The 21,255-nt window shown below is 46.6% G+C and overlaps 1 protein-coding gene across 2 annotated transcripts in view; it reads left to right on the forward strand.

Annotated features, from left to right (window-relative positions):
* SUSD6 (sushi domain containing 6) overlaps positions 1-21,255 on the forward strand; it is a 95,714-nt gene that overhangs the window by 68,824 nt on the left and 5,635 nt on the right. For both annotated transcript variants that reach the window (XM_045807946.2, XM_045807947.2), the window contains exons 3-5: positions 14,978-15,175; positions 16,164-16,302; positions 20,192-20,619. In XM_045807946.2, coding sequence (XP_045663902.1) covers positions 14,978-15,175; positions 16,164-16,302; positions 20,192-20,619 — 765 coding nt within the window. The remainder of the gene's footprint in view (positions 1-14,977; positions 15,176-16,163; positions 16,303-20,191; positions 20,620-21,255) is intronic.

The raw sequence follows: 21,255 nt of genomic DNA on the forward strand, positions 1-21,255 counted from the left end.
ATGAGTTGAAAATGCAAAAAAGACATTGCTAATGGCAGTTATAAGAAAGGTAGTTCTTCTAAAGTTGATATAATTGAGGAAAGGATTTTGAAAATTCAGTGAGCGTGCTGGAAGTGAGGAATCGGTCGTGTCAGGTGAACACTTGTTGACTGTGAGTCAACATCCATGCTCAATTGTGAAAATGAATAAACAGAATTAAAGAATAATGTATAAAATTGCCAAACTATATTGTCCAAGATTGTATCTAAAAGGCAGAGTATAATTAGGCATTTTACAATCCTGTTTGGCTCTGAGAACATGACTTCCTTATAATACATGTGATTTGACTTTGGAGGGCCTTTTCAGGGAAATGGGGGTACTACCTATAACCAGCTTCTGGAATAACTAAGAGTTATGCAAAAATAAAACCCTCTCTGTAAGTGCGCAAGGCCCTTCCAGAACTGTGAGAGTCTGTCCTTTGGAATCCATTCTATGTTGACCTACTCTCTGATGTATTAATGCCTTTACTCCCTGCATTGTACTCATTTATAGCTAATTTCTACCATCTCTTTTCTGTTTAGATACATTATGATTTTAAGCTGTCAGGTAGGCTTCTGTTTTAAAAGACAGGCCGCTCAAACATGACTAGCCTTCTCTAACTGGTAAAGCCCCAAGTTCGGGGCGGTAGAAGAAAACCACCACCAAAAGTAAACCAGCTAGCTCCTAGGCTGTGACCTTTTTCATATCCTCAGGTCTCAGCCTCTGTCTTTGCATGTGGAGTTGTACGTGTGTGCTTGAAACAACTAAGTTTTTTTTGTTTTGTTTTGGGTTTTTTTTGTTTTTTTTAAAGATTTTATTTATTTATTCGACAGAGATAGAGACAGCCAGCCAGAGAGGGAACACAAGCAGGGGGAGTGGAAGAGGAAGAAGCAGGCTCATAGCGGAGGAGCCTGATGTGGGGCTCGATCCCATAACGCCGGGATCACGCCCTGAGCCGAAGGCAGACGCTTAACTGCTATGCCACCCAGGCGCCCCGAAACAACTAAGTTTTTAAGAAAAAAGAACCGACATCCCACCCCAGGGTACTGTAATAGAAAGAGAAAAAATCTCTTTAATTATAGCAGTGTTTCAGGCTTCTCCCATGGCTGGCTGGCCACGGCATGGAGTTGGTAAGCATACAGTGTCTTTCATACTTGCCATTACAACATGTTAATTAAGAGAATTCAGCTGTGGCACCAGCTGGGGATGTCTGGCTTTGTGGAAGATTGCAATTAGATGCTTTATTTTCTATTTTCTTTTTCCCCTTTCAACTTTGGTGGAATGCCTTTGAGTAGGGGCTTTTAGTCTCAGCAGTATAAATACTTTAATGTGCCTAATTATGTAATCGTACACTTACACTCCTCTGTGTACACACACATGGTTTTATGGATTTTTATCCCCTTTTCTCGTACATGAAACACCCTGCCTGCTTTTTGGTTGGTATGGTGGAGCCAGAATCGTCCGTGCATTTCAGGCAGAAAGAAGAGAATCAGACGCAGTTGTGTTTTTCTTCTGCTTATAATCTACCCCTCTTGCCCCCTCATTGACCCATTGACCCTTTTCTGGGTAAGTCCTTTATCTCTCATTAGCATCTCAATAGTTACCTAGCAAAGTCGAGGTAATTTGAATAAAATTGAACTTTTTAATACTGTGTCTTTCCGTTCATTTGCAAGTGCCGTGTTCCAAAGTGTGTACTGTTATTTTTCCGAGTCCTCTGTTCCAGGCGGGCATAGGGCATTAGCCTGGACATGAGAGCGTATGCATGCGGGCACAATGGAACCCATTGATTTCTAGCATGCAGCCTGTGCAGAGGGGTCCTATAACCCCAGCTGTTAGAACGAGGACCTGGGAGCAGCTGCTTTCTGAGATCCAGTCCTCTGTGGATAGGCCATCTGCTGCCATGCGAGTGAACCCTGGGAAAGAAGTTGACCACAGGACATCTTTGTGTTCCTTTTCTCTGCTCCAATCCCTCCATTTCTTTATTGATATTCCCCCCCCCCCCCGCCCCGCGGAAACAGGACACATGATGAATCTGCACCGGAAAACTCACATGGTTTTCCTCTCTGTCCTTCCCTGTCTCTACTCCACCACACCAGCATACCCTGCTCCATTGAAAAATAGTTTCCAGAGCAGGCAGGCACATTTATATGGCTGGTTTCTTCCGCTGGATTAGTTCTAGAGAGCAGGCTTTCGTTTTATTATTAGCAACATGACTTTGCATTTTAGAACTGAAAGGGTCCTTAAAATCTTATTTTATGGAAAAGGAACCCAGTATTTTTTGTTCTTCAGCCTTGTATTCAGGGTCTTCCTTGTTCTGGTGCCAGCCTGATTTTGTAAATGTCTAGCTGTCTCCTGTTAAACATGGAATCTTCTGCTGCTTTCCATACACACCTCTTGCTTCTCCATCTGTCTTTGTGCTCTCATCTCCCCCTCAGATGTTCTTCCCACTCTCCTTTATCCTGTGGTCACAGTCCTGCTTCCCCCAAAGGTCAGAGTTCTAATACCATTTGTTACACCCTTTCTGATCTCTTCCTCTTTAGATTAGTCCTTCTTCAGAACTTCCTGTCATATGCCATGTTGATTTCTAATGTGTGTCCATTATGGTTACTTCCTAGACAGTAAGCTCCCAGAGAGTAGGGCCTATATCTTTTTCATTTACCCACCCTCCTTCTCCCCTTGCCTGCCGAAGTGCTTTGGGACTTAGTAAAAACTTGTGGAAAAAATGTTACATGAACTCTAGGAGATAAGCAGAATAAATATTACTATTACTATAGCTTGGTTGGGGCTCCTTATCTGTGTCCTCAAAGAGTCTAAAGTCTTCAGGGACAGAACCATATATTATTTATTCTTGAATTTCTAGCACCAACCTGGCACATTGGTAGGTAGGTGTTTAATAGATATTTGTTAAATTACTGAAGTAATTCCTATTAGGAAAGTGAAACCCAGGGAGATTAAGAATCGACACTTATAAATGTTTTTCGCTCTCTTCTGGGTGAAAGTTATTAAACCCATTTTTTGGAGGACAGAAAGTTAAAGGGCATTTTCTGTTCACCTGTGTGACATCTGGACATAGTTATCTACTGACACATAGAATGGGTGAGGCTGCAACAGGCAATATGTTCTGACCAGGAATCTTGGACTGGTCAGTCAAAAATGACTTGGCAGAGTCAAGGGTCCAAAGACCAGGAGAGGCCAGGGAGGTGACAGGAGCACAGGCCTCAGCATGATTAATAAGAACACAGTTGAGATTCTCCTGCTGACTCTGACCTGGTCTGGGCCCAGACTTCACTAATCTGTTTTGAGGCTGCTCTGTTTAGTGATCAAGGAGTCTTGACACTATGCTACAGCCAGGCTGGTAAATACACAGGCTAAATCAAAGGGGAGGCAAGTCCCAGTCTTGTGCAAAAGCACCTTGAGAGCCATGTGCCCTGCCTTGGATCTCAGTGGATTTTAATGGATTCCTGTTGTTTTTAAAGTTTCTTAAAAGAGGCATAAATGCGTCCTCAGAGAAAAGCAACTGGGAAGGATTCACCTCCTGTGCCTGGGAGGGGGATGGGAGTACCCTGTGGCGGGCAACCTCTCCATTGATGTCAGTGCTCCCATCTGGCCCAGAACTCCAGAAAGACCCAAATGTTGAAAAGTGGAGAAGAGCAAAAAAACACTTGAGAGAGTTCGACTCCTCGTTATCGTTGATCAGCTGATGGTAGCACAGGGTGGTAATTTCCCTTTCTAGGAGGTACAAAGGAAATCAAGAAGGCTTGATAAGCTGCTTTTCCTGTGGTGGCCATGTGAGACAGAGTGGTTTAAGATCAAGTGTTTCAAGAAGAGAATCCCATCCCCCACAAGACGGAGGAGGAAGAATATCCAGATCAGTGGACTTTATAACTGCGGATTCCCATCTACCTATACCCATTGTCACCATGTGCCTCATACCTATTGGTTCAAAGGTTGTAAGAGCTTCTTACCTCCACTCCCCCTAAAAAACAACAACAACAAACAAAAAAAACTTTCCTTTTATATTTCCTGTCCCTGTCTTACGGTAGTCAGGCCCGACTTGAGCCCCCACAGAATGTACAGGGCTTTGTGGCATGCCTTTGTTAACCTTAAAAATAAAAAGTCCGTTATTTTACCAGCAAAAATGGGTTTACTCAAAAATAACAGAGAATTGCAATTCGGGACATGCCAACTATGGCAAAACCATAGACAAGTCCAAAAAACAAAATAAAGGAACTTTAGTTTATGGAGGAGGAAGTTGGGAGGGTTTGTTTTGAACGAAAGTCTATTGGAGAAAAGCAAGAGTTCAGGGTAATGATGATTTCTCTTTGACTGAGTTGCAGGGGTAATCAGTTTCTTGTAGGAGATGCAATATGCGTATTTCCCTTTTGGGGCCTATAATTGATGATTCTTTCCTTTGAGATGTTCTGCTAGGGGTCTGTGACTGATAGTTCTTCCGGTAATGGACATTGAGTGCTATGGCTATCCATTCCATCCTCCCCTTCTAGCATCCTGAGTCTACTTTAGTGAGATTTCCCTTAATTAATTTTCACACCTCAGACTTACAGTCTGTTAGTTACACCTTATATGTCACAAGGAGACCCAGTCACATCTTTCTTCAGAAAGACCATTCAAATTTTTACCCCTCAATTACTGGTGAGTGTTTTTCGGGGAACTGTGATGTTTTGTTGGTGGATTTAGTCCATCACCTGCTCTTTGTCACCATCTGTAGTTAGAGTTTACCGATTATTTCCCTTCATTCTTTGAAGTTGGGTAGGACCTCAGTGAGTAGTAGTGTCCTATTGAGTACCTGAAAGAAGCAGAACGCCGCCTGACTCACTGTTCGGTGGCACATGGCAGAGGCTGATTATTTGGGGCTTTGGTGGAGATGCCCCAGTGACCCTGTGTGTTCCAGGAGCTGGCCGAAAGTCAGCCCACTGTCTAATTCTAATTCACCTCCCCGTTCTGCATTTAGTGACCACCTTCCTTTCACACATCCTTCTAGGAAGATTTGCATTCTCAGCTGAAAATGCCCCATACCTTCTTCTCTTGCAGCTTTGGTAACTGTAGTCCCTAAACAGCTGGTTTGTTGCACTCAGAGATTTATGAAGGAAACTGTCTTGCCTTTTTCCCCGCTGCTCCTGAAAAATGTGGGCCCACTTGAGATATGAGCTGAGTCCTCTGGGCACAGGTAAACTCGCCTGTTCACATTCTTCTCCAGACAGAAATCACTGCAACTTTTGTCAGTCATACCCCACCCCCATGTTCTACCTTTGTAGGTCTTGGGGTAAATTTTTCTGCTTGCATCTGTAATCAAGGAGCTTCTCTGTAAGAGGGAGAAGGGCAAACTGAAGTTTGAATCCAGACTCGTAATGCTTAATAGCCAGGTAACCTCAGACCATTACTAAATTTTTCAAAGGTTCAGCTTCTTTATCTGAGCAAACTGAGTATTCTCCCACCTTCCTGGTAGGGCGGGAGAATTAAATAGGATGGCAGCTTTAAAGTGCCCAGGGTGGTATCTCGTGATACATGTTCATTCTCTTCCTCTCTTCTACTTCTACCCTGTTGGACAACAGAAATCATTAAATTTGTCTTAAATTTAAATTTGTGTTTCTTGAAGGCCTACTGTGTGTGCTTGGCACTGTCCTTGGCATTAGGAGTTACCAGTAGAGTTGGAAATGAACCCACAACTCTGATCTTTGCGCCTGAGTCCAGCCCTACTTTAAATTCCAGGCCAGACCACTAATTACCACCTGCTTATCAATTACCCTTCTGGAGTTGGACAGTGCCTTAGGCAGCAGACGGGGGCCTTCCTCCAGAGGACTAGCCTGCATCCTCTTGGAGGTGGGGAATTCTGAGGGGGGAGAACAAACATGTGCAGCTTAGTTAGATGATAGGGTGAAGGAGGTGAGACTGGGAAGTAGCAGTTGCTGGAAAAAAGGAGAAATAAACGTCATCTACTTTCTCTTAACCCTTTTGTCACTGCCATTATCAGGGGTGCATAGTAACGTTTGTTCATGCACATGGAGTGGCTTGGCTCCCTAGCTCTGCTGTCATCCCACTGTCATGTGGGCTGTGCTCTATGGGTCACTGCACTGGGTGATGGCCAGGCCTGGAGGGGATAGGATGAAGGCTAGTGGTCCTCCCTGCAACCCTTCTTTTAGCAGTCGTGACACTAGGAGGGGGAATGGGGGTGCAGCCAGAGCTGGCAGCCTGTTCCCCTGGGTCCCTGAGCTGCGAGAACAGGAGGAGGTAATAGGGTAGCAGGCCATATGGAGGCCATTTGTCAGTCAAGAGAGCAGCCCAGGCTGCTCTGCTGAGAAGGCGAATGGGGAAAGGGGCTGGTGTTACTGAGCTGGAGCAAGGGGAAAGCAAAAAAAAGACCCCCCCACACGCACAGAGTGCTCATCCTGCTCTAGTCTCTGCCTGTCCTGTCTCCAGATTAGCCAGACAGTCCTACAACAACCTTCTTTCTTATCTTTGCCGAAGCCTTTGCCCTGCCCCATTCCAAAAACCAGAGGTAAAGGTCTAGTTTGCTCTGTGAAAATGAATGTAAAGTTTATCAGTTCTTGATATGTGCCAGACATCATGCGTGTTTCTTTTAGGTAAGCAGTTTTATCATCTCTCTAAAACACTACTTGTGGGTAGGAATGACTGTCAAAGAGTAAGGCTCAAAACAGTTCAGGCAGTTGACAAGGTTGTAGATCAGTTCCCTGGGTCAAACCTAAATTCATCTGGCTGACATCCAAGACCATGCTCTGACCTGTCCTGGCCCTGATCCTGTCAGGTCAGGAGTACATTTTCATGGTATATACCAAACTTAGAGAATATGAGATGTACCTTGCAGAGGGATTATCTTTGCTATTACCTATTCTTGCCATATGTCAAATCAGAAACCACATGGTCCTTTGTAGTTAAAAACATGACAGTGCCTTGAAATGTGGGCAGAATTTTGCAAGTCAAAGCAGTTTTCTACTAAGCATCTACTGTCTGCCAGATTCTATGCCAAGATCTGGGGATAAAAAAAAAAAAGAGCAGAACAAATACTTGCCCCGGGGCTTGGGTGGGGTTAGTGGAGAGATGGGGAAAGGACTGACCTGTGAGGAAGTGATTGTTGCAGAGCCAGCAATATGGTGATAGGTAGTTTATAGAGAAGAATGAAGATGTGATGGGAACACAAAGGAGGAATAATAAAGCCACTGTTTATTGAACACTTAGTGTGTGACAGACCCAGTACCAGGCGCTTTACCTGTGTACTTGTGATTAATCTGCACAGCCACGCTGTAGGTAGACAGACACCTGTACTTTAGTATCCCTATTTTACAAGCAGGGAAACTGAGGAATTGGAAGATGTGCCCAAGCCCACACAGGGCAGAGGGTAACCATTAGCATTGTGACTCCAGTGCTCTCATTCTGGACCTGTGCTGGTGAGCGCTACCCTGTGCTGCTTTGTTCTCCCTGGCAGTGCTCTTTGGAATGGTTCTCTGGAGCAGGTGACCTTGGGACTGAATCTCGAGTGATGGGTGGGGTTCCAGCTGACCCATGTGCTTTCAGGTCAGGGGGAGGAGAGAAACAGCACTTCTTCTTTCAGAACGACTGAGGGCTTTGCTGGATGCTTCCAGGTTCTAGGAGTTTCATGTCTGCAGCAGGGTGCAGTGAAGATGTTCCTCCTCATTGGCTCTGAAGCCGTGGCTTGCATTTCCCCTTTCCCATGAGGTGGAGGGAGGGAGGGAGGGAAGGAGGGACCCAGACCCAAGACAGACTGACAGGCTCTGAAGCCAGCCCCACTTTTGAGTTACCCAGTCTCCCGGTGCAGGGCTTCCCCCAGGCCTCTCTCAGGGAAAATGGGGGTGGAGGCCTGGGAGAAGCAGAAGAGGCAGCCTAAACCGTGGGTGGGTTCCCCCTTCTCTCCCCCCCACCCCAGTGCCACACCCTGGGAAAGGCCAGAGCTGTGGCAGTCTGGCCCTCCCCCATTGCGTGGGAAGTTCTCATGAGAAAAGGGATCCCAGCTGGACAATGGCTTCCTGTCTGAGTGCTGGAAAGGTTTGTCTCAGAGGAGAGGAAGGTTGCAAATGGCATGAGAAATTGTCTCTTCCCTCTCATTGCCACCCGTTTGAGACTTTTGACTCTTTGGGTGGTGGGTCAGGAAGGCAGAAAGCCAGGGAAAGCGGTGGACAGAAGTAGCCCTTGGGTATCACTTAAGTGAACTCCTCTGGCTGTTTCCCTGTTCCCACTACACACCCGAGACAGGAATCTGCCCACAGGGACGCGGGAGTTTCTCTACAGGCAGGATGCTTCTCCTCAAGCGCCTCACACCTTGTGCTCGGTGTAAGACCACCATGGCTGCAGAACTTTGATGAAGGAACCTTGAGTGGGTGGTGCGGCTAGCCACCCAACCAACTTCAGACAAATTTGCAAATATCAGATGAGACCTCAGAGGTCATCTGGTTCAGTCTCGTCATGTCAGAGGGACCACTGTCCACAGGCGGTACTCACATTGTCGTTGTCACTGGGCTCCCTTTCCAGGACCGTGGGTATGGGAGGAAAAGCTGGGCTTAGAGACCCTCTGTTACTGCCCTGTGCCGTGGAGAGGGAAGTCTGCCTTCCTGGGTTCAAATCCTGACTCTGCCCCTTTCCTGCTTGGTGCCCTTGAGCAAGTTTCTTAACTTCTCTTCACTCATGTGTATAATGTGATAAGACATTTCTTACAGGGTCTTTGTGAAACTTAAATGAGTTACATACATAAAGTGCTTGGACTGGTGCTTGGCACTTAGTAGTTGGTCAATAAACGTTAGTACTGGGATTTTTTAAAGGCGGTCTCATAAGAAACCTTTTGACTATAGTCAGATGTGATCACTACTCCCCCCCGCCCCGGCCCCCACCCCTGCCTCTTTACATTTGTCTGGAATGTCCACTCCCAACTTTCTTGGGAGGTTTTCATGAGAGAATCACCTCCTATTTGAGCTAGCCTTTTCCCACTATAGTATGACTTGTCCTTTCACGTATAGAGTAGCTAGATGTTCCAAAAGCTCCGGGCCTAGTGTATCAGGGGATGAACCACAGCACGGAGCCTAGGAGCGACAGTGCCTGTTGAATCTAGCATTGTCATTTCCAAAGGTGTGATTTGCAGCAAATTTCTCAACTCAGCGGAGCCTCATTGTTCTTAGGAGAAAATATAGTACCTGCTTCATGTTAAGAGAGACCTCACAAGAGTGCCTGGCACATGTAATATCCTATCTATTTGCAGTAATTATTACTTTCCTTGTTTTATGTCCAAAAAAAAAAAAAAAACCCAAACCAAAACACCAAACTGCACATTTGAACACCCTTTTTGTGTGTTTTTACCTTGCTTTTTCTCTGGCTCTGCTCCTAACTATTGAGGGCTAGAAGTAGAAATTGGACCTTCACATATCAAGAAGGGATTTTGAGAGAAAGCACATAAACCATGCCTTTTAAAACAACCTGCAGGGCTCCTCAGTGCCCAGGGCTACCTTCTTCCACATCTGCTGCTTTACCTCTCACCTCCTGCCCTGGGCAGTGGCTCTGAACCCTCTCCACTGCTTTCTGATCCCCAGACACCTCCTCTGACTCTCAGGGACTCTTGTCCACGATCTGTGCTGTCCAGTACAGTGGCTCCCAGCTCCATGTGGCTACTGAGAACTTGAAGTGTGGCTAGTCTGACTTGAGATGTGCTTTAAGTGTAGTCTTACTAATGAAAAAAAGTATTAAACATCTCATTAATAAATTTGTGTATCGATTACATGTTGAGATGTAATCACCAATGTATTTTACATATAGTAGGTTAAAATAGATTATTAAAATTAATTTCATGTGTTTTCTTTTGCTTTTTCAATGTGGCTACTAGAACATTTACAATTACCCATGTGGCTACATTATATTTCTGTTGGACAGTGCTGTGCTGTGGTGTCCATCTGTTCCTTCCTCCCCTCCTTATCTTTTTGATCCTGTTTCTCTTCTTTGCCCCCGGGGTCTCACCTTCCTCCAGTTGCCACCTGTGCTGAGATGAGTAAGGGGTCTCTGACAAGGACAGCCCAGGCTAATAGAGAAGCTAAGCCTTTTAACACTTCCTTCTTTGATTTACATTAGAGTTGGATGCATGTGAGGCTGTCCTGTCTAAATTGTAAGCTTTTTGTGGGCACAGTCCTGTCACATGGACATTCATGGCCCTCCTAGGGTAGCTTGTCGGGAGAGGGGAGCTCTAATCCTTTGATGGAATTACAACCGAATAGGGACATGTACACTTTTGCCTCCAGTGGTGTCCCTGGTGATTGCAACTGCTGTGTTTGTGTACTGGGTTTGGGGGAGCCTTTTTCTTCTCCCCTGAATTCCCAGGAAAGCTTTTCCCTGGCCATCCTTTCTTTTGGATACCTTGATTAAGCACCTACTACTTTGTGCTCAGTTGTGTGCTAAATGTTACTCCTCTGATTTTAGTCTAAAGCATTGTTTCAAACCTGGGAGTGAACACCAACAGTTTCTTAAGCCCTCAGCCTGTGTTTGGGAGTATGGTGTTTTCTTGGTAACTGATGTCAGCCAGAAATGGCTTTTGTTGAGCCTTTTAAAAATGCACCAGGTGTTTAAATGTCTCTTTGCCCTCCTCGGGCTGGCCTTCGTGCTCCCTACTCCCCACACCTCATTTTGTGGGGCTCAAGTGCTTGTTCAGTTTGTTAAACTGAACAGTTTGATCTGGAGCTCCCTTTGATTTGCTTGTTACAGAATCTTACAAAGTTTGTTTTGTTTATTGCCTCTACCTCCTAAAAGGCTGGTCCCCAAAACAACAAAAGCAAAACCCATTTAGAAGGGCTGGTTGAGGGTTCTTGTTTTCTACTGAGGGTTTAGGCTGCAGTGACTTGGAGGTGGAAGATCAGCCAGTTTATTTTGCTGTCTACTCCATCTGCCCCTCCCCACCCCGTTGGATGGCCTTTCGCTGAACGACTGCTGTGCGCCAGGCACTCTGCGGGCCCCTGAAGAATTACCTCGCTGCTTCCTGTGCTCACTGGAGGCCTAAGTGGCTGTAGGAGATAATGGAAAGCAGAGAAGGAAGCTAAGGAGAATTAATTGATTTTTTTTTCCTGTAAAATTTCTATCTTCTGGCTTTCTCCCTCTCTTTTTAAAATTATGCAGCTTTGGCAAATCAGATGAGTTCATTGTCTTCTTGAGGTTGAGAACAGAGCTTGAAACTCCCTCTGTGGACCTAGGGTTGTCAGAGACAGAGCCTGATGCACAGATTAAGTCAGCCTCCTGCCCAGAAGGGTGGCTACCAGAAGCCTCTGGATGATTATTCTTCCTGATGTTCTTCCCTTTCTCGTTAACCCAGGCATCACTGAGAGGGTCCTCTTGAACACCTGCTCTTTGCCATGACTCTCCCACTCTGCTGTTCGGGCAACAAGGCCATATTTTTTTCTTGTGTTCCCGGTGTCTTTTTTTTTTTTTTTTTAAGATTTTATTTATTTATTTGACAGAGAGAGCCAGTGAGATGGGGAACACAGAAGGGGAGTGGGAGAGGAAGAAGCAGGCTTCCCAGCGGAGCAGGGAGCCCGATGCGGGGCTCAATCTCAGGACTCTGGGATCACGCCCTGAGCCGAAGGCAGATGCTTAACGACTGAGCCACCCAGGCACCCCAGTGTTCCTGGTGTCTTAAAATGACCTTGCCTCCACCCACCCTTTTTTGTTTATTCTTCTGCAGCCTCCTTACTTTCTTGGACCTGGGGTAGCCTCTTTGCAATGCTGAGCCTGATGCATTTAGCTTGTCTCCTTTGTCTGACCATCATAGATAGCATAAAATAGCCTGTGTGCACTTATCTTACCATACTAGCATTGCTGTACTGTTGACATACTCTAAGTCTCCTTCCAGCTCTCTCCATCTTTGATCAGATTTGGCTCTTGTTGAGCCTTTTAATGTAATTCTTGTAATTCTGCCCTTCTCGAGACCCCTCAAAAGCTCCCCTTATCCTTTGAACATAGTACAAACACCTGTGGCGGTCAGGGCCCTCTGCAGGATGGTTTCATTGCTTGTCACTTTTTTCTGAATTTTCCTTATTGTATTATGCAACCCAGCTAACTGGGGCTGCTTGATATTTTCTAGGCTTTACCTACACTTTCCTACCTCTGTGCATTTGCTTAAACCTTCTTCTGGTGAGATAAAGCCCCACTTGAAATGCTGCCCTCTCCATGAACCTTGCCTAGTCTTTCCCACACAAGACGTGGTCTCTCCTGCTTTGTGCTCCCTGTCTTGTGGCACTAATCATGTTCTTTGAGGTGTATTAGAAAGTCTGTGTGTGGAGTATCTTTGGAAGAATATGAAAGAAATGGGTGCAGGGCCTTTGAAGAGAGGATCTGAGTGACTCAGCGACAGGAAAGGGTTTACTAAACTTTTCACTGCACACCCTTCTTTTTGAGTTGTATATCTTGTGTATGTATTTCCTGTGGTTTTTTTTTTTTTTTCAGTAAAATTATTTGCATAATGAAGACCCACTCTAGAAAACATTGGGGAGTACGTTTATAACCTCAGAGAAGGGAAAATGTCCTTAAGACACAAAACCCAGAAGCCATAAAGAAAACAACTTTTAAGATATTTGTGTGTACTTATTTGTCATATCCCTATTTGGCTCCAGGTACCTGAAGTGCTTCTCTTTTTCATCCTTTTTCAGAGCATAGCACTGTGACCCCTACACAATAATCAATAAGTATTAGTTGAAATGAAATGAAATTGCAAGTCACTTCTTTGTACACCTCACTGTTTTTCACTGATCAAATGAATCCTAGGTGATCTCCAGGGTTCCTCTCAAAGATTCCGTGCAGATGTGGGCTTTATGGGCAGGAATACCAGCAAAGCAGGGGTGGCTTTAGAACCAGCAGCTCTTCCTCTGAGACCATTTCTCCCAGCACACCAGACCTGTGAGTGGGTCCTGCCTGCTTTCTGGAGCTGCCCTGGAGTGCTCAGCGTTCATTATGCCTCGGAAATGCCCCGATTAGACGCAGTTCTAAGAGAGCAGGTTTATCTGTGGCAGGCTTGTTGGCCCTGAACAAAAGAAGGAAAGTGTAAAGAGTAAAGCCATTTGTATAGGTTTCTTTGGAAATCCAGCTGGCCAGCTCTTTGAACTAGTTGGCCAAAGTTGCAGGAGGCACCAGAAGGAGTGTGGTGGGTCTATCCCCCTCCTGTTCAAGACTTTGGGTGAGGTGGGTGGCATGGGAAGAATCTGGAGAAGGGACTGGGGGGCTTATTTGGGCTTGTAGGCAGGGAGCCGTCATCTCTTTTTTGACGTGACCCCCCCCCCCCACCTGGCTGGCAGTTGTCTTGCTTACTAGCAGTTTGTAGGTTGAAGGGAAGTGGTATTTGGTGAGAGATTGTAAGGGCATCTGTATGCGAGGGAGCAGTGGGCAGTCCAGTGAACAGGAGAGGGCACAGTCAGACTCCAGATCTGTTAGAGGAAGTGGGGGGAAAAAACCCAAAAACAAACCAAAACCAACAGTTCTTAGTTTCATACTGATGTTCTTGTGATAGGATAGGGGCAGGGTATCTGTCAGCAAAATCAGATGTCCTTTGGAAACTTTTCTCTTTCTTGTATTAGTATGGCTTTTGGAAAGTTGAAGTTCATGGTACCTGGCCATCCTGCCAGTGTGTCTTCTCCCCCAGCCCAGCCTTCCAAACAGCCCTTCCTTTCGTGCCCCTGCTATGTCCCTCCCATTATGGTAAGGCACAGCCCACAATCCATTGGGCAGCATCTGTCCAGGATTGGAAGGGCAGGCCATGGCGTCAGAGTCCCCCTTCTCCTTGAGCTGCTCAGACCTCCCTGCTCCTCTGACTTATTACTACAACTTACCTATCCCAGGGTTCCCACTGCACTTGCACTCCATTTGCCATCCCCCTGACTGACCTGTTTGAAAGGGAGGTATCCTTGGGGCGCCTGGGTGGTGCAGTCGTTAGGCGTCTGCCTTTGGCTCATGGCGTGATCCCGGCGTTCCGGGATCGAGCCCCACATCAGGCTCCTCCGCTATGAGCCTGCTTCTTCCTCTCCCACTCCCCCTGCTTCTGTTCCCTCTCTCGCTGGCTGTCTCTCTCTATCAAATACATAAATAAAATCTTAAAAAAAAAAAAAAGAAAGGGAGGTATCCTTGACATACACACTTTTTAAAGGCCCACTCAGCTCATGGGTTAGAAGCAGTGTCTGCAGGTGGAAAGAGCACAGATCTTCGAAGAGTTGACCGGGGAGGTCTGCCCTTTACGCTGCCTCACAGCTTAACTTCTGTGGGCCAGTGTCCTCCTCGACAAAGGGGAGTGATGATACCTATCTCCTGGAGCTGTCAGCATGACTAAGATAGGAGGTGAAGGTGCTTTTGAAGCTAAATAATCCTTCCTGAATAAAAAATGTGGGCTTTACTATGAGTAAGAGACAAGTGCTGGCAGTGACTACTCCAGTCAGGAGGTGGGGGGTTGAGAGGGGGCTAGGAATCCATCAGAAATCCTCTCTCAGGCCACGAAGGCACATTTTCATCACACGATGGAGTCCTTGCTGGTTTTGATGTTGTAAACAGGGCTGATGTGTCCCCTGCCCAGGTTGACAGTATTTTTACTATCTTTCACTTGGATTCATTGTGTGTCTCAGTAGGTTTTATCAAAACCGTATTATGTGCTAGATCTCTGTGAGTTCACAACTTTGTCAGTCTGTCACTCCCTTATGGATACAGTCCTCTCAAGGCACGTGCCGAGGGAGAGGGGCAGTGTTGCAAGCAGCCAGACTTTCTCTGTGGCCAGCATGCTTCCCTCTGTCAACGGCAACCTGAATTTCCAGAGTTTGGCCAACAGCCTTTCCAAGGGAATGGCTCTTGGTTCCTGCTGTGTTTCCCGTTGAGGCTTGCAGAACTACTCTGCGCAGCGTCACGGACAGAATTCCCACCGGAAAACCCCAGCACTGTAGCACTGTGCACTCTCTCTCTGTCTTTGCAGTGTGTTCCCTGCCCCCAGAGCCAGAGAATGGTGGCTATATCTGCCACCCCCGGCCTTGCAGAGACCCCCTGAATGCGGGCAGCGTCATTGAGTACCTGTGTGCCGAAGGCTACATGTTGAAGGGCGATTACAAGTACCTGACCTGTAAGAATGGAGAGTGGAAGCCAGCTATGGAGATCAGCTGCCATCTCAACGAGGGTCAGTCTGGCATATGGGAAAGGGGGGCTGCTGGGGTTCTGCTTCCTTTAAACTGACGGACAGTCGTGCCCACTTCCTCCAGAGCACCGGTGCCGTGGGGCAGTATTGCTCCTTTGATGCCCTGCGGCCCCCTTCCTTTGGGATTTCACATCTTTGTGAAAGACATCTGGGGTTGCTGGTGCGTGTCCCACTGCATTTCATCTGAGCCACCGAGGGGCTCGATAGCTTTACTGAGGCATCTGTTCTGCTATGTAAAGTCTCTTTGATGCTCAGCATCTCCTGTTTGCCCAGCCAAGTGCTGGTGACCTTTGACCGTGTTCTGCTAACACCTTCTGGAGTGTCTCTTTTATATTATTTTTCTTTGAATGGAAATGGACTGTTTTGTTACAGAGCTACAGTCCAGCTGGACAGAAGACCTCTCCCCCTCCTGCCTCCTCCTGTCATGCATGACAGGAAAATGCAACTGCCGGCAGGAAAGCGTGTGTCATACAGCCATCTTTGTGCTTCACACTCAGGCTCCAAGGCCATGACACCCCAGAGAAGGCTGGGGACCAGCCTGAGATTTACAGCTGAAGCTACAGGATCTTAGAAGGGGGAGCTATTACAGCCCGGTTCTTACGTTTTCCTGCCACATGGGGGAAACATGGGTGGGACCTAGAATGGTGGAATGCTGTGTCCGTGGAAGTGGTGGATGTCCACCAGTCTACTACTGAGGGCAGCATCAGAAGGGGTTCGTAAAGTTCAGATCTCTAGGGGTCGGTGAGGTTGGGAGTGAGATGGCCCTTACAGGTCTTAAGTGAGTTTTAGATTTGGGAACAGGGTAGGGAAATGGCCCCTTTCCTTGTATATAAAAGCTGCTCCACACGTCAACTTCTAAAGTGGCCCCAGCCGTGGCACTGGGCAAGGGACCTTGGATGAGATCAGCCGTGGGGCTCATGTGTTCTGGGCCTAGGTATAACACATTTCTGACGATGGTTTATTTCTGTAGACAAAGATGCCCACACATCCCTCGGGGTCCCCACGCTGTCCATAGTGGCTTCCACCGCCAGCTCCGTGGCGCTCATTCTCCTCCTTGTGGTGCTGTTTGTACTGCTGCAGCCGAAGCTGAAGTCGTTCCATCACAGCAGGTGAGCCCGTGGCAGTGTTGGGGGGATGGGGGAGGTGGGTGGCTCTGGGGGCTGGCCTCTGACTGCACAGGGGTGCTGGTGAGCCCAGCAGTCTCTTCTGCTGCGTGTGCCCAGGGGAAGCCAGGTAGCCCTCCTGGGTGCGCCTGGCCCTGTGCTTAACTTATGCACGCATTAGCTTAATCCTCACAAGAATGGTACAGATGAGGAAGCTGAGGCTCAGAGAGGTTAAGTCACGGTCATCCCTCTAGGTGATGACAGCCTAGAGATTTAAACCTAAATATGTCCAACCCCCTAGCCGTGTCATTTGCCCTACATCAGTGGTTCTCAAAGTGTGGTTCCAGCAACATCAGCATCACCTGGGGACTTGTTGGGAATGGGAATTTTCAGGCCCCACCCCAGACCAACTGAATGAGAAACTCTGGGGCTGAGGCCTAGTGACTTAGTTTGGTGAGCCCTGCAGGTGATTCTGATGCAGGCTCATGTTTGCAAGCCACTGTCCCGTCTCTCTGGTTCCCAGTCCTGGCTGCACGTAGAGTCATCTGCTGGGAGTTAAACTCAAATACCAACACCTGGGCCTCTCTCCCCAGACATTTGCATTAATTTGGTTTGGAGTGGGAGCCTGGCACTAGTGGTTTTTTTTGTTTTTTGTTTTTTTTTAAGATTTTATTTATTTATTCGACAGAGATAGAGACAGCCAGCGGGAGAGGGAACACAAGCAGGGGGAGTGGGAGAGGAAGAAGCAGGCTCATAGCGGAGGAGCCCGATGCAGGGCTCGATCCTGGAACGCCAGGATCACGTCCTGAGCCGAAGGCAGACGCTTAACCGCTGTGCCACCCAGGCGCCCCCTAGCACTAGTGTTTTTTAAAAAACTTCCCCAGTGATCTGAATGTGCAGCTGTGACTGGCAACCACTGCATTATACCTCACTAGAAACGGAGGAAGTGGGGTTTTGCCTGCCTTTGTCACTTTCCTTCTTCCGGTTGAGTGCATTAGCCACAAGTCATCCCAGACTGGGTAGATGAGGTTGGGGGAGGGGGTTGGCAGATGGTGGGGGGCTGGCCCTTCATGTATCCCTTAGGAAGGACTCCTCTTCACGGCTGTCTGTGGTTGATTGGCCTGGCCCGGCAGCTCCTCTTTCCCTTGAGAATGGTTTGTGTGCGCTCACAGCCCTTCATCAGTCACTGTCGTCATCCACAGGCGCGGAGGAACAAACAAAACTGTGTTAAATAAAATGCTTCCTGGTATGGAATTCACAGACAAGGCACAGGCTAAATTTAATCCTGATGTACTAGGTGTGATTTTTCTGTCTCCTTTTCAGTTTTTGTTTGGGGGAGCAGGTCACAGCTATTTTTTTTTTTAAAGGTTGTTAAGCAATTAGTAGAATAAAGAGGATCTGGACGGGACTGTTTACTTGAAATAATCTGCTATTTCCACATAAAGTCAAGCTGACCTGCTTGTCATTTCATTCAAATTAGAAAGTATTTTCCTCTTGTAGTTATCTGGTAAGTGTGTTAAAAGTAACGGCCTGATTTTTCCTGACTTGAGTGGAAGAATGATTTGGTTTTTAATATGGGCTCTGTTTAAATTTTGTACTGTGTGCACATACTGCATTTTTTTTTAATGATTTTTTATTATATTATGTTAGTCACCATACAGTACATCCCCGGTTTCCGATGTAAGGCTCGATGATTCATTAGTTGTGTATAACACCCAGTGCACCATGCAATACGTGCCCTCCTTACTACCCATCACCGGTCTATCCCATTCCCCCACCCCCCTCCCCTCTGAAGTCCTCAGTTTGTTTCTCATAGTCCATAGTCTCTCATGTTTCATTCCCCCTTCTGATTACCCCCCCTTTCTTTATCCCTTTCTTCCCCTACCGATCATCCTAGTTCTTATGTTCCATAGATGAGAGAAATCATATGATAGTTGTCTTTCTCTGCTTGACTTATTTCACTTAGCATTATCTCCTCCAGTGCTGTCCATGTTGTAGCAAATGTTGAGAACTCGTTCTTTCTGATAGCTGAGTAATATTCCATTGTATATATGGACCACAACTTCTTAATCCAGTCATCTGTTGAAGGGCATCTCGGCTCCTTCCACAATTTAGCTATTGTGGACATTGCTGCTATGAACATTGGGTGCACATACTGCATTTTAAACAAACAACCAAAAAGCATTTTGAATAACAGAAGTTAAGCACATAGCAGAATGCACACTGCTTTCTATGCCCCCTTGCCGTCAGTCTTCCTTCCTTTCGGAAACCTCCGTGCATTTCTGAGCACCATTCCTGTCATCCTCAGTGTCTGTGCCATTTGAATTGGGCAGCACAGATTTTATCTATCTGTAGGTACAGATGAGGAAATTAAGAGCTAATAACAACAGTCCAGTCCTCGACCTTCTGTGTTCCTGCCATGATGCATGGAAAAGGACACATCACAGATGGCACAGTGTTCCAGGCAAACTCTGACCCCAAGGCAAAAATCTTAATCCCAAGGAAACAGTTCAGTCCAGATTGTGGGACATTCTAGGAGACAACCAGCCTGGACTCTAAAAAATGTCAGTGTCGTGAAAGAAGCTCTATAGTGTACTGTTCTAGGGGAAAGGAGAGGAAACAGGACAAACTGCAATGCATGATCCTTAATTGGATCCTCAAGGAAAACAGACCAGACAACAGCTGAAACAGATCTCTGCTGGGGTGTCAGGAAAATTGGTATCACAGTCTCACACCATTGTTCAGTTTCAGGGATGTAAAGATGCTGCAGTTATATAGGAGAGAGAAGGTTCTGGGGACGACTGTGCCAAATAATGTTTTATGTAGGAAAAAACCCTTACTTTCAAAATGGTTCAGAAGAAAAGTGTGTGTGTGTATCAAAAAGTGATCCCAGAAAAGGTGCTTGCATGAATAAATCTCACACACGTAACTAAAAGAATAAAAGAAGCCAGATACACCTACACATATACACACATACATACATTCATTGTATATCCCGTTCATATCAAGATAAAAAATATGCAAAACTCAATTGTGGTGTTGAAGGGTTCATGTTTAGGCAGTAAAACTACTAAAATAGAAAGCGCAGGAATGATTTTCATGAAAGTTAGGATAGTGGTTACTTTTGGTATGAAGAGGTAGGAGATCATAGGGGCACGAGCAAGGGTGTCTGGGGATGCTGGCAGCATTGTCTGTCTTGACCTCAGTAGGGGTTATATATACACCAGTTACCTTTGGGATAAAACAAGAAGCTGTACATTTTTCTATTTTTGTGTGTTGTTTATGTTATAATTTACATGTAATTTTTTAAGTAAAAAGAAAAAAAAAGTAGCTGAGTCAAAAGAAAATTCTTCAGATTTCAACTCCAGTGTCTCATATTAAGACCACAGTATTTCTTTTCCCTCCTTTTTTTAAAAATGGCTTTATGGAGATTTAATTCATATATCATAGAGTGTATCCACTTTAAGTATTCAGACAGTATATTCACAGATATATGCAAGCATTATGCTCTTTCTTCCTACCTGTGCTGAATGACGGCATTATTTTTAGGGCTTTAGGTTCCTAGTTTTTGCACAGGACAAGAGGGCTGGGTACCTGTGTACCCAGAGGGTAAGAACAGAGTCTCTGGAAGCAGATGGAACTGGATTCACATCCCAGCTTCCTCCCTTACCAGCTGTGTGACTGGGCAGGTTACTTGACTTCTCTGAGCCTCATCTGCACTCTTGGTGAATCTGTACTCAACAGGGCTCAGGTGAGGGTTCGATGGGGGTAAGGCACTTAGTGCTGTGCCTGGCACATTGGGAGCGCTCAAAAACGGTCAGTATTGTTGGTGGTATGGTATTTATTTGTGTGCATATTTTAATTCTTCCTCTCTCTTTTCCTCCTTTGGCTGCAGGCGTGACCAGGGGGTATCTGGCGACCAGGTGTCCATCATGGTGGATGGAGTCCAGGTTGCACTCCCGTCCTATGAAGAGGCAGTGTACGGCAGTTCCGGTCACTGTGTGCCACCTGCTGATCCCAGGGTGCAGATCGTGCTGTCAGAAGGGTCTGGGCCCAGTGGGAGGAATGGGCCAAGGGAGCAGCAGTTGCAAGAGCAGGGGGCCGGCTCCTCTGCAGGCGGAGAGGAGGAGGCCCCGGGCCAGTCGGGACTATGTGAAGCCTGGGGCCCTCAGGGCTCAGAGACTGTGCTGGTGCACCAGGCAGCCACCTCCTCCTGGGTGGCCGGCTCAGGGAACAGCCGAGGGGCTTACAAAGAAGCCCCAGATTCAGAGAACAGTGACATACAAAGCCTTTTGTCCCTCACATCGGAGGACTACACAGATGGTAGGTGGTCTGTGGTCTGTGCTGATCATGAATTATGAGCCGCTCAGGGGCCTTGTGGGGAGTGAAGAAGGACTGTGAGCCTCTCTAATAATTGGGTATTGGGGGGCAAAGGGAGAGAATACCTGGGGGATTAGCCTACAGAATAAGGTCTCACCCTCAGCTCCTGGCGGGGCTGCGGGCTCTGTGTAGAAGACTTTCGACTGTTGCCTGTGAATCTTGATAGGTTGGAGTTTCCGAAACTATTTGTGGCCACAGGGCTGTGCTAAATCAAAGGGAGGACAGCTGGTTGGAGGCGGGAGTGGGGTCTGTTCTCCTGTTATAATTTTTATGTTCCTGAAAGGATAGGAGTGACAAGGAGGTATGGGGTCATATTACAGAGGAAACTGGAGCTGGTCTCTCTTCCAGGGCATTCAGCGGTTTCATTTGAAACCGTGTACGCCATGCTTGTGTAGTCAGTTCTCTTGCAGTATCTCAGTTAAACCTCACAGTGATCCTGAGAAGTAGGTGTTATTACCATTCCTACTTGACAGATGAGGAAACTGAGGCCAGAGCGTACGTCACTTGCCCATTGGGAAGTGGCTGAGCTGAGATTTGAAGCTGGATGGATCTGGCTCTGAAGCCTATGTTTATAGCCCA

The sequence above is a fragment of the Ursus americanus genome, chromosome 26, assembly GCF_024610735.1.
Source record: "Ursus americanus isolate L20-20 chromosome 26, mUrsAme1.1.p, whole genome shotgun sequence".
Taxonomy (NCBI): domain Eukaryota; kingdom Metazoa; phylum Chordata; class Mammalia; order Carnivora; family Ursidae; genus Ursus; species Ursus americanus.